The 11,590-nt window shown below is 54.6% G+C and overlaps 1 protein-coding gene across 1 annotated transcript in view; it reads left to right on the forward strand.

Moving 5' to 3' along the window:
• Nucleotides 1-11,590, forward strand: part of Brsk1 (BR serine/threonine kinase 1) — a 22,178-nt gene that overhangs the window by 2,222 nt on the left and 8,366 nt on the right. Inside the window, 10 exon segments of the mRNA XM_033766045.1 lie at nucleotides 954-1,048; nucleotides 1,124-1,209; nucleotides 2,576-2,716; nucleotides 6,785-6,935; nucleotides 7,003-7,071; nucleotides 9,198-9,344; nucleotides 9,783-9,814; nucleotides 10,036-10,206; nucleotides 10,959-11,056; nucleotides 11,248-11,407. Coding sequence (XP_033621936.1) covers nucleotides 954-1,048; nucleotides 1,124-1,209; nucleotides 2,576-2,716; nucleotides 6,785-6,935; nucleotides 7,003-7,071; nucleotides 9,198-9,344; nucleotides 9,783-9,814; nucleotides 10,036-10,206; nucleotides 10,959-11,056; nucleotides 11,248-11,407 — 1,150 coding nt within the window.

Consider the following 11,590-nt stretch of genomic DNA (forward strand, 5'->3'; position numbering starts at 1 on the left):
TGGGGGCAGGGGGGCTGCCAGGGCCGCCCAGTGCCCCCTTCTCCAGCACGGTGCTCGGTGCGCACCCAGGAGGCTCAGCACTCAGGAACGTCCGACCTCCGGCGTCCTGGACGCTGAGCAGGGCTGCTGCCTGTATCCTCCTTCCGGCGGGATGGTGGGTGGACCGGGAAGAGGCAGCAGAGCACCGGGGTCCCGGGGCGGAGGGGAGGAGGTCAGAGCCCCAGGTCCTGGTGTAAGAGCATGAGGGTGTTGCTGACCTGATTCCTGCGGTTGTGAGGGGAGAAGGAAGGGGTCAGGAGCCATACCCTGAGTCTGATGGAGGCGGCTGGGCCTGGACCCCCTGGCCTGAGGGAGGAGGCTGGGCCTGGATCTCCCGGCCTGAGGGAAGAGGTTGGGCCCAGACCCCGGATCTGTGGAAGGTGCCCTGGTCTGACTTTGGGGACTGCTGTCCTGGAGCCAAGGCTCCTGAGAGGCATGTGCTGGGGCTGAACTTGCCCTTGGAGTCTACACACTTTCAACCACAACTGCTATTAAAGATCAAAAGAGAGAGAAGTGAGGGGCCAGAGGTTTGGGAGGGATGGATGGGGCAGTTTGGGAAGAAGGAAATATGAGTTGATTTCTCTGAGAGTCCACTCTGAAGACAGAACGGCAGAGAACTCGAGGAGGTGATGGCTGAGGGGCAGACTGGGCACAGAGGTCTGTGAAGACGGGAGAGGAAGTGGGGAAAGCTGAGCCTAAGCAGGCCAGGGAGGGCAAAGAGCTTAGGGGCTGGGAGGCTGTAGCAGGCGTGCAGTTGGTGGAGAGAGGGATGGGTTTGTAGAAAAGTTGCTGTGGGCTGCCCCGTTCAGCTCAGGCTGCTTCCGGCCACTGTTAAGCAGTCTGCAGGAAAGAGAGGAGAAAATAGGTGTGGGGGGGCTCCAGGAGAGCACTACATTTTCCACCTATTCCCCCAGGGCTGGTTAAACTCGGGGTCCATTGCATCACGGGTCAGAAGGTTGCCATCAAGATCGTAAACCGGGAGAAGCTGTCCGAGTCGGTGCTCATGAAGGTGCGTGGGGCTGGGGGTCCTCTCGGGCCCAGGCCGGGTAAGGAGCCTTGCTGAGCTCTGTGTCCGCGCCCTCAGGTGGAGCGGGAGATTGCCATCCTGAAACTCATCGAACACCCGCACGTGCTCAAGCTCCACGACGTCTACGAGAACAAGAAATATTTGTAGGTATTTATAGACACCCAGCCCCCCAGCCCCTCCCTAGGTTACTGGGGAGACCTGCACTCTGCGCTCCCCACAGTCACACATGTAGCCCCAGGACTCACCCTAAGGCACTGTGGGGAACACTCCCTCCTGGACAGTATGGATGCCCTCAGCCAGAGCCAACTTACCAAAGCAGAGGCCTGGCAGAGCCCAAAGGGTCTTCCTACTGGGGAACCCCTTTCCTTCCCCAGATCCTCCAGGTGCTGTGGCCAGACACCCATCCAGGGGTCTCCTTAGAGTTCTGAGCCAGTATCTCAGTCAGTGAACCCCCAGGAAGGATGGGTATGGGGCCCAGCTGTCTGTGCTCCAGAGAATAGGCCTCTTGGTCCAGACTGATGGCCCAAAGGACACCTAGGCTGGGCATCAGGAGAGAGGACAGACCTTCTGCCCCTGCCACCCAGTCCCCAGGATGAAGTGACTCCCAACAGCCCTCACATGCTGGCGCATGTTGCCCCAGGCAGGAAGCTGCCCCTGTCCTAGCGGCTCATGGGAATTGTAGTTCTCAAGCTTCCCCAGGTGTGGAGGCAGGGAGAGGCCATTGTCTCAACAGGTAGAATTACCACTCCGCTGTCAAAGTTGGGAGGGAAGACTCATGGGAGTTTGTGCTTCCCTTGGGAATCTCTACCATCTAAAAGCTCTTTGTTTCCCAGGGACTGATGGGATTTGGAGTCTTTAGGATCCAGGTGGCTGATGGGAATTGGGACTCTAGGTCCCAAAAGGTTATGGGAAATACCTTGTTTTGAGATTGGGTCTTACCATGTAGTTCAGACTGCCTTTAATTCACTATGTAGCCCAGGCTGGCCTGCAACTCACGGCAATCCTCCTGCTTCAGCCTCTCAAGGACTGGGATTACAGATTTAGACTTCCAGGCCCAGTGGGAGCTGGGACTTTTTGCCCACTCAGTACTGATGGGAGTTGTAGTCTCCCATCCATGCACACTGCAGTTATTACTGCCCAAGAGTGAATGAGAATTTTGGTTTCTTCATCTGGGGACTTGTGAGAATTAGAGGGCTGCTTTCTAGCGGTATGGAAGCAGGGTCTTCCAGGGTCTCTGGCCTCCAGGTGCCAATAGAGTTGCCTTATCTCCCTAAATAAGGAGGTGGCCGAGTGCTAATCCTCCTGAGGTAGACATAGAACCCTTACTGCCCAGGGCTGAGGGAATTGAGTTTTAACGTCCTAGAGACTGCAGGATAATTGGAGCCGCCTTCTCCCAGGACCCGTGGGAATTGGGGTTCTCTGCCCTGGAGGGCTGAGGGCAGAGAGAGACCAAGCCCTCCGGCCCTCCACATGCCCCTTCCAGCCCTCTGCCTGCTCTGTGCCCTCCAGGTATTTGGTTCTGGAACACGTCTCTGGCGGGGAGCTCTTTGACTACTTGGTGAAGAAGGGGAGGCTGACACCCAAGGAGGCCCGGAAGTTCTTCCGCCAGATCGTGTCAGCCCTGGACTTCTGCCACAGCTACTCCATCTGGTGAGGGCAGCGAGATGGGGTGGGCAGTGCGATTCGCCCCAAAACATCTGTTCACTTCCTGAGGTGACAGCTCAAACCGTACAATTTACCTTTCTTATTATATGGGTGTATTTTGTGTGTGTGTGGTACTGGGAATTGAATCCAGGGCCTTTGGACTGAGCTACATCCCAAGTTCCCACCCTGCCCACTTATCTTTTGCAGTTTCGAGACAGAATCTCACTAAGTTGCTGCATTGCCCAAACTGTGCTCAAACTTTCGATCCTCCTGCCTCAGCCGCCTGAGGGCTGGGATCACAGGGGTTTAAAGTGTACGTTTCAGCTGTTTTTAATATGTTGGCAGCGTTGTGCATCACTGCTGTGTACTTTTGGAACATTTTTACCTCCTGGTTCCCCATTCCTCTCTGCCCCCCAACCCTGGTGGCCACTCATCTGCGTGCCTGAGGGTCTAACTGCTCTGGACATTTCTTAGAAACAGAATCCCACAGTGTATGGCATCTGTGTCAGGCTCGTTAGCAGACTGCCTGCAGGTTGTCCCCTGTTCTAGCATGTGGCAATGCTTCACTCTTTTTTGTGGCTGGATAATATTCCACCTCATGGATAGACCACATTTTGTTCATTCGCTCACCCACTGGTGAGTGTTTTTGTTCCCCCTTCCTGGCTGTAGGGATATATGAATACTCACGAACAAGTGGACACTCGTGTACATTTTTGTGTGTACTTCTGTTCTTTATTCTCCTGACTACGTACCTAGGAGTATTGTTGTTGGGTACTAGGGGAACTCCGGGCTGGGCCTGTGGAGGGGCTGCTGACTGATTTCCTAAGTGGCCTCAGGGCTTTGCCCCTGGGAGCCACGTGTGAAGGTCCCAGTCTCTGCACTTCCTCCCCAACACCTGCCTCTGCTCCTTTGTGATTTTTGCTGTCCTAGGGACTTCGAAGTCACACCTCGTTGTGGTTTTATTGTGCAGGTCCTTGGTGGTTTCTGCTGTGGGGTATCTTGTCATGCATTTACTGGCCATTTGTATATCTTCTTTGGGAAAATGCATATTCAGATGCTTAGCCTATTTTTATTTTTTTTAAATTTAGTCAAGCCAGCTGAGATGACACACACCTGTAATCTCAGCAACCTGGAGGCTGAGCCAGGAGGATCACTGGGAATTCAAGGCCAGCCTGAACTATATAACAAAACCCTATTGCAATAAACCCACAAAAGGGCCGGGGATTTAGCTCAGTGGTTCTGCCGCCTGCCTCCCCGTACCAAAAAAAAAAAAAAAAAAAAAAAAAAGGGAAAATCTCCACACCAGGGGGTCCCACCTAAAATAAACACACACAAAAATTAGTCTATTTATAATTTTTTTTTTGTTACGATGACTGAATTCAGGACCTTGTGCTTGCGAGGCAGGCGGCGGCACCACTGAACTAAAACCCCAGAATTGATTGGTAACAGTTCTTAATCTAAGGAGAAGAGATGACTCCAGGAGTAACTCCTAAGAACTATCTATTCCCAGAACAAGTCTTTTATCAATTTTTAAAATTACCTTCTCCCAGTCTATAATATGTTTTTTTACATTTCCTTTTCTTTTATTTTTTTCCTTGGTACTAGGGATTGAACTCAGGACCTTGCACTTACAAGGCAGGCAGCAGAACCACTGAGCTACATCCCCAGCCCTGTATTTTTTACATTTTTACAGCAATGTCTTGAGAAAAGCATCATTTAAAAATTTAATGAACTCAGGTTGTTTTTTTCTATTTGCTTTTACAGTTTGTGCTTTTTCCTTCCCTGTTTAAAAAAATCTTTGCCTGACCCTTGAGGCCTCTGATGCTGTTTTCTAGAAGTTTCATGGGCCTGACAAACCTGTGCATGCAGTGCCCTGGGGTCGGAGCTTATCTTGTACCATATGAGTGCGCACGGGGACCTTATCTTGTCCTCATCCCTTCCATGTGCCCCCAAACCAAGTATTTAATGGGGAGTATTTTTATGATTACCTAAGGTGCGAAACGTGTGCCTGCATGGCTTAGCCTCCTAGGCTGGCACGTGTCTCCCTCTGGAGTGAGGACTGAGACGGGAGGGCTCACTCTGGGGTGAACCTTGGTGTTCAAAAGCAGCAGCTTCAACTTTTCAACACCTGCCCATTGAAGAGACCTTGTCACAACCCTGACCTTGACGCCTCTGGCCTCTAGGGGGCGCCGGGGCGCTATGCACCATCTTTCACTCTCAGCGTGACCCAGTTACTGACCACCCCAAGAGAAACTGCAGTCCTGCAGCCCGCCTCCCCCAGGCATTGGCCCCTTATGGGTTGCGGGTGGGCGCTGAGGACTGAACCCAGGGCCTTGGCTTGGGCTAAGCAAGCCCTCTACCACTGAACTGCTTCCCCAACCTAACCTTTATTTTTATTTTGCTGTTTTGTTTGAGACAGGGTCTTGCTATGTACTCCAGGCTGGCCTCGAACTCACAGCAATCCTCCTGCCCCAGCCTCTGGAGTGCTGAAAATACAGGCATGAACTACAAGGCCCAGCCCCAACTTCACTTTTAGATTTTGAATTTGGCCCAGGAAGAGTTACTGGGAGAGACACGAGTGACCAGCTTGGGGTGGCAGTATTTTGTAATCATTCAGTATGGGAACTTTTTCTTTCTTTCCTTCCTTTCTTTCTTTCTTTCTTTCTTTTTTTCTTTCTTTTTGCTTGTATTGTTGACCACATATCAATCGTGCAGATCCACCAGAATCTGTCTATCCATTTCCCCCTTGAGAATCAATGGATTGTTTATATTTTTGCATGTTTACAAACAAATATTCATATGTATTCATATGTGAAAAGGGGCTTTTTTGGGGGGTTGAGACAGGGTCTCACTATGTAGCCCAGGCTGGCATCAGACTTGTGACAATCCTCCTGCTTCAGCCTCTGGAGTGCTGGGATTATAAGCATGCACCACCATGCCCAGCTCCCAAAAGTGGCTATTGTTATTTTGTAAAATCTTCTGTAAAAGAAAACAGGGAAAAACCAGAGATGGTGGCACACCATGTAATCCCAGCACTCAGGAAGCTGAGACAGGAGGAACACTGCAAATTCAAGGACAGCCTGAATGCAGTAAGGGCCTGTCTCAAAAAGGGGGGGCGGGGATTTAGCTCAGCAGTTCGGTGGCCTGTCTTGCAAGAGCAAAGACCCGAGTTCAATCCCTGGTACCCAAAAAATAAAAAATTAAATTAAAAAAAATCTATATACACACACACACATACATACATACATCTATATATGTGTGTGTAAGTAGTAATTTTAAGATAACATTTTTCCTTTTTTCAATTTTTATTAGTTTTTTTTTTTTTTTTTTAGACAGGGTCTCACTATGTAGTTGAGATTGGCCTGAAACTCACTATGTAGCTCAGGCTGGTCTTGAACTCACAGCGATCCTCCTGCCTCAGCCTCCAAGTGCTGGGATTACAGGCGTGCGCCACCACGCCTGGCGATAATTTTTATTAGTATATTGAAACACATAATAAACATTTTAATGTTTTTAAAAATATTAGTCCATATTAGTCCTATTGACCTCAAAAGAGTGTACTTTAACCTGGGCATGGCGGTGCTTACTTGTGCTTACTCTGGAAGCCTGAGGCAGGAGGTTCATAAATTCAAGCCCAGCCTGCACAACATAGTGACTTAGCGAGACCTTGCCTCAAAATAAAAGATAAATGAAAATAAAAAAGGACTGGAGATGTAGCTCAGTGCAAAAGCCCTAGGTTCAATCCCTAATACCACCAAAAAAAGAAAAAGGAAAAACCTTGTTTTGTAGCTATTCAAATATTTGTGGACAAGGGCTGGGGATTTAGCTCGGTGGTTCTGCTGCCTGCCTCGCAAGCACAAGGTCCCGAGTTCGATCCCTGCTACAAAAAATTGTGGACAAAATCAAACAAGCCAGTGTGTGGGATCGCTACAGAATTCCCTGGTGGGTCTGTGGGGCACAGGTGAGATGTCAGCAGGAGCTGGGGTGGAAGCGGGGTCTCCTCGGCTCCGCCCCACCTGGGCATGTCTACGACCGTCCTGGACGCTGAAGGCCAACCCCACCTGCCCTGCCCAGTCACAGGGACCTGAAGCCGGAGAACCTGCTGCTGGATGAGAAGAACAATATCCGCATCGCGGACTTTGGCATGGCGTCCCTGCAGGTGGGGGACAGCCTGCTGGAGACCAGCTGTGGGTCCCCCCACTACGCGTGTCCGGAGGTGATCAAGGTGAGTGGGGTGGGGCCGCGGGGGCCGAGGCGGCGGCCCAGCGACCTGGCCACGTCCTGCCTTCCAGGGGGAGAAGTACGACGGCCGCCGCGCAGACATGTGGAGCTGCGGGGTCATCCTCTTCGCCCTGCTCGTGGTAAGTCCACCGGGGGAGCACAGAGCTGTGGGGAGCACCTCGCCTCTAGCTTGGGTTCCCCCAGAAGTTTTGCTGGCCTTTTGAGACGGGGTCTTGCTATGTAGTGCAGACTGGCCTTGAACTCACTATGTGGCCCAGGCTGGATCCTCCCCGCTTCGGCCTCCCAAGCGCTGGGATTACAGACATGGGCCACCACGCTCAGCTCAACCTGGACTCTCTTGACTGCTAGGCCAAGTGACCAGCACGAGAGAAAGAGGTGTCCAGGAGGGCACTGCTTCCCAGGCTGGAGCCCGGGGAGCAGCCAGGGCCGTTCGACCTCGGCCTCTGCAGTCATGGTGAAAGGCTGGCTCAGGTCCCTGCTCTTCTCCTAGGGCCACCAGCCACCTTCTCCTCTGGCTTCAGCTTCGCCTCTGCATGGGACTTTGTTGTTGTTGTTGTACCAGGGATCGAACTTAGGAACTTGTGCTTGCAAGGCAGGCGGCGGAACCACTGAGCTAAATCTCCAGCCCTGCATGGGACTTTGTAGTACATAAAGTTGTGGGAGTTTAGGGCAAATGTCGCATGCTAAGCTCTTGGAAGAGCACCCCGGAAGTGAAGCCAGGGCCTTTGCACTGAGCCACACCACACCTCCCTTTTTGTATTTTTTATTTTGGGACAGGCTCTCACTAAGTTGCCCAGGCTGGGCTCAAAGTTTCCATCCTCCTGCCTCAGCCTCCCTGAGTGCACTGCCACACCTGGCTCCTATGTCCATTTGAGGAGGGGAAACTGAGCCTCAGCTCTAGAGTCAGAGCTAGGCTTCCTGATCCCAAGACCAGCACTCAGAGGCGCTCTCCCTAGCTCCTCACCACATGCACCCGCTGCATTCTGCACCCACAAGGCTCAGATCCCAGCTGACTCACCTCACCTGCAGAAGGCCTCGGCCCCGCACCGCCATGTCCAGCAGGTCCTTGTCCAGTGTCCCTCCTGGACTTCCCACCTGTGGGCTCCATGTGGCCCCGTGTGATTGCTGTGTCCCCTCCAGAAGGCCGTCAGCTCTGCTGCCTGTGCGTGGAGGGTGCTGTCCCAGGGAGGCTGCATGAGGGCAGCCACATAGCTTCTGTCCCCTGCTCTCCTCTAGCAACCTGTCCCAAGCTGGGCACAGCACAGGGGCAGTGGGCTGTCAGATGCACAACAGCAGCACACAAGTGTGGACCCTCCCCAAGGCTGCTGTACAAAGCCCACCGACTCAGGGCCATGCTGTGTGTGGCATCGCCACCCTCCTCACGTGCAGACACGTGCTGGGTGCAAACCATGGCTGCTGCCTGTCTCTTGGCACCCTGGCCACGCTCTGCCCTCGGTCCCCACCCCCCTGGGGCCCTGGCAGTGCTGCCTGCCAGACTCGGGGTGCACACTCTTCCTTCCTCCATGGCTGCCCGAGGGCTGCTATAAAGTGGCCCCGAGTGGGTGGCGTGTGCACTCTCTGCTGGAGGTCACGCGGCCAGGGTCAGGTGCCACCGGCCGGACTCCTGTCCCTCTTCCTGGTGGCTCTGGGCCCCACCTCCATCCTCACATGACTTCCCCTGGCTGTAGTGTCCTCATGCCCTCTGCGGACAGGGCCTGGATCTGGGCTCAGCGCATTAAAGTCTCTGTTGCTGTCTGTGGTCCACCTGATGTCCGCTGTATAGGGTGGTCTGGGGCTCCTTGGAACTCTGCTTTCTGTGATGGGATGAGTGAGTGACTGAACACACAGAGACCAGCCTGCCTCTTCTGTGCTAGTGCCAGGCTGCCCCTTGCAAATCCCTGCCCTGACGCTCTTGCCAGGAAGTGGGCAAACTGCTGGACTTCACTGGGCATGGTGGTGCACTCCTGTAATCCCAGCACTCTGGGAGGCCGAGGCGGGAGAATCACAAGTTCAGACAGCCTGAGCAACTTAGAGCTTGTCTCCAAAAATAAAAATAAAACAGGGCTAGGGTGTGGCCCAGAGCAAAGACCTTGGATTCAAACCACAAAAGAAAAAGAAAATGCTGGGCTCCTGGGTGCCTCGGTTTCCCCACCTATAAAATGGGGACCCGATGTGCCGATTCGCCGGAAGCGCGCGGAATCTAAAGCCCAGCTCTGAGTCAAGAGCCTGGCTCTGTCTTGTGCAGGGGGCTCTGCCCTTTGACGACGACAACCTCCGCCAGCTGCTGGAGAAGGTGAAGCGAGGCGTCTTCCACATGCCACACTTCATCCCTCCCGATTGCCAGAGCCTCCTGCGGGGCATGATCGAGGTGGAGCCTGAAAAGAGGCTCAGCGTGAGTTGGGGGACTGGCAGAGGGTGCAGAGGGTGCGGACAGAGACCCCGGGAGAGTCCCGAGGGGGGCTGTCAGGTCCCACCCACAGACCTTGGGCTACCTGGGGTCCCTGAAGAGCTGCAGATCCGGGTCACCCAAACCTGCGACTCCAAACAGCTCCAGATTGAACCCCGGAGGTCTTGGAAGCGCGGGGGCGCATGCGCAGACTGGCCCTGGCCGAGGATGCACCCGGAGCCCACTGCGCATGCGAGAAGCTACAGCCTCCGGTCTGGAGCGGGTCACGGGGCGATGCACTCCGCCGCCACGAGGGGGAGACATGCTCATTTATCCTGGGGGCGGCTGACGGCTGAGGACCTCCCAAGGGGCTGCGCCACCTAACCGCGTGCCTACTGTGTGTGCATTTGGCCTCACTTCTGCTTCTCTGAATTTTCTCCACAGCTGGAGCAAATACAGAAACATCCTTGGTACCTGTGAGTAAGGGGCACATGGCCATTTGGGTTCCTAGGGGTGGAAGAGGTAGGAGCAAGCGAGGGTGCCAGGGTTCCTGCACGACAGCGGCCTGGGGACTTGGCCTCTATGTCCTGGGGGAGGAGGCCTGGCCCGGGCTCGAGACCTTCAGAGGAGCAGGCTTGAGTCTGGATGAGAGGGCTGGGCGGATGCGGGATTCCTCATGGTGTTTTCCCCACGCCAGGGGTGGCAAGCACGAGCCGGACCCCTGCCTGGAGCCAGCCCCAGGCCGCAGGGTAGCCATGCGGAGCCTGCCTTCCAACGGGGAGCTGGACCCTGACGTCCTGGAGAGCATGGCGTCGCTGGGCTGCTTCAGGGATCGCGAGCGGCTGCACCGCGAGCTGCGCAGCGAGGAGTAAGACCCCGCACCCCCGGACTTGTCACCTGCTCCGGGTGTCCTGTGCCGCAGCTCCCGCAACTGCCGGCAGGGGGCGCACGCGCCCAGACCAATACCTGAGAGGTGGCTTCCAGGTCCCCAGTGGGAGTGTTGGGATCACCGGAAGAGCAGGGACGTACCCCCCACACGGAACCTAGAGCCTTTATATTGGGCTGGATCCATGGCTCTTTTTATTTTTGGCAGTAACGGGGATTGAACCCAGGACCTTTGCACTGACCCACCCTTCCCCCTTTTATAATTTGAAACAGGGTCACTAAATTGCTGAACTTTCCAGGCTGGGCTTGATTTGTGATCCCCCTGCCCCAGCCTCCCAGAGTGCTGAGTTTACAAACGTTAACCGCCACACTCAATTTCTAGCCCTTCTTGAAATTTGAGACAGAGTCTCACAAAGTTGCCCAGTGTGGATTCGGACTTGAATCCACCTGCTTCAGCCTCCCAGAGTTACAGGCCTTTCCCACCACACCAAAAGATGCCACGGAAGGCTTAGACAGTGCCTTCCTCATGAAGCACTTAGAAGTGCTTAGTAAGTCCCGAAGTGTGAAATATTATTGAGTGAAATGCAGCTGTGATGTGCTCTGAACCTTAGGAAACCAGCCATTTGGTGGCCAGAAAATGTCACCGAGGCATAGCTACCGAGTGGGCCCGAGCCGCCAGGAGAGGGCAAGGCCTCCGGCGAGTCCTTGCTTTTCTGACCCCTGTTCCCATCTCAGGGAGAACCAAGAAAAGATGATCTACTACCTGCTTTTGGACCGGAAGGAACGGTACCCCAGCTGTGAAGACCAGGACCTGCCTCCCCGCAACGATGCTGGTGAGAAGCCCAGACCCAGGATGCCGGAGGCAGGAAGTGCAGCTGGACTTTCCGCCCAGTTGAGGCAGCTGGGCATTCACCCGAGCCTGCCTGGCCCCCGCCTCAGTTTCCCCATCTGTGCCGGCCGAGGCAGTTGGGTAGCACTGTGTGGGGGGCAAATCCATCCCCTGACCGGGACTCCCTGCCCCCAGACCCACCTCGGAAGCGCGTGGATTCCCCTATGCTGAGCCGGCACGGGAAGCGGCGGCCAGAGCGCAAGTCCATGGAGGTCCTGAGCATCACTGACGCCGGGGGTGGGGGCTCCCCAGTGCCCACCCGCCGGGCCTTGGAGATGGCCCAGCACAGCCAGAGGTGAGGGTGCCTGACCCTCCGGGGGGATCCTCAGTCCCAAGTGTGCAGGGAGCACAGCGTTCTAGTGCCCGTTCAACCTCAGATGTGCTGTGTGTTCGGGGTGAGTCGCTTACCCTCTCTGGGCCCCCGTTCTTCATCTGGAAGACTATGAAACCCTCCCCGCTGATTTTTTTTTTTTTTTTT

This window comes from Fukomys damarensis, unplaced genomic scaffold (genome assembly GCF_012274545.1).
Source record: "Fukomys damarensis isolate Sample0158 unplaced genomic scaffold, DMR_v1.0_HiC HiC_scaffold_19, whole genome shotgun sequence".
Taxonomy (NCBI): Eukaryota; Metazoa; Chordata; class Mammalia; order Rodentia; family Bathyergidae; genus Fukomys; species Fukomys damarensis.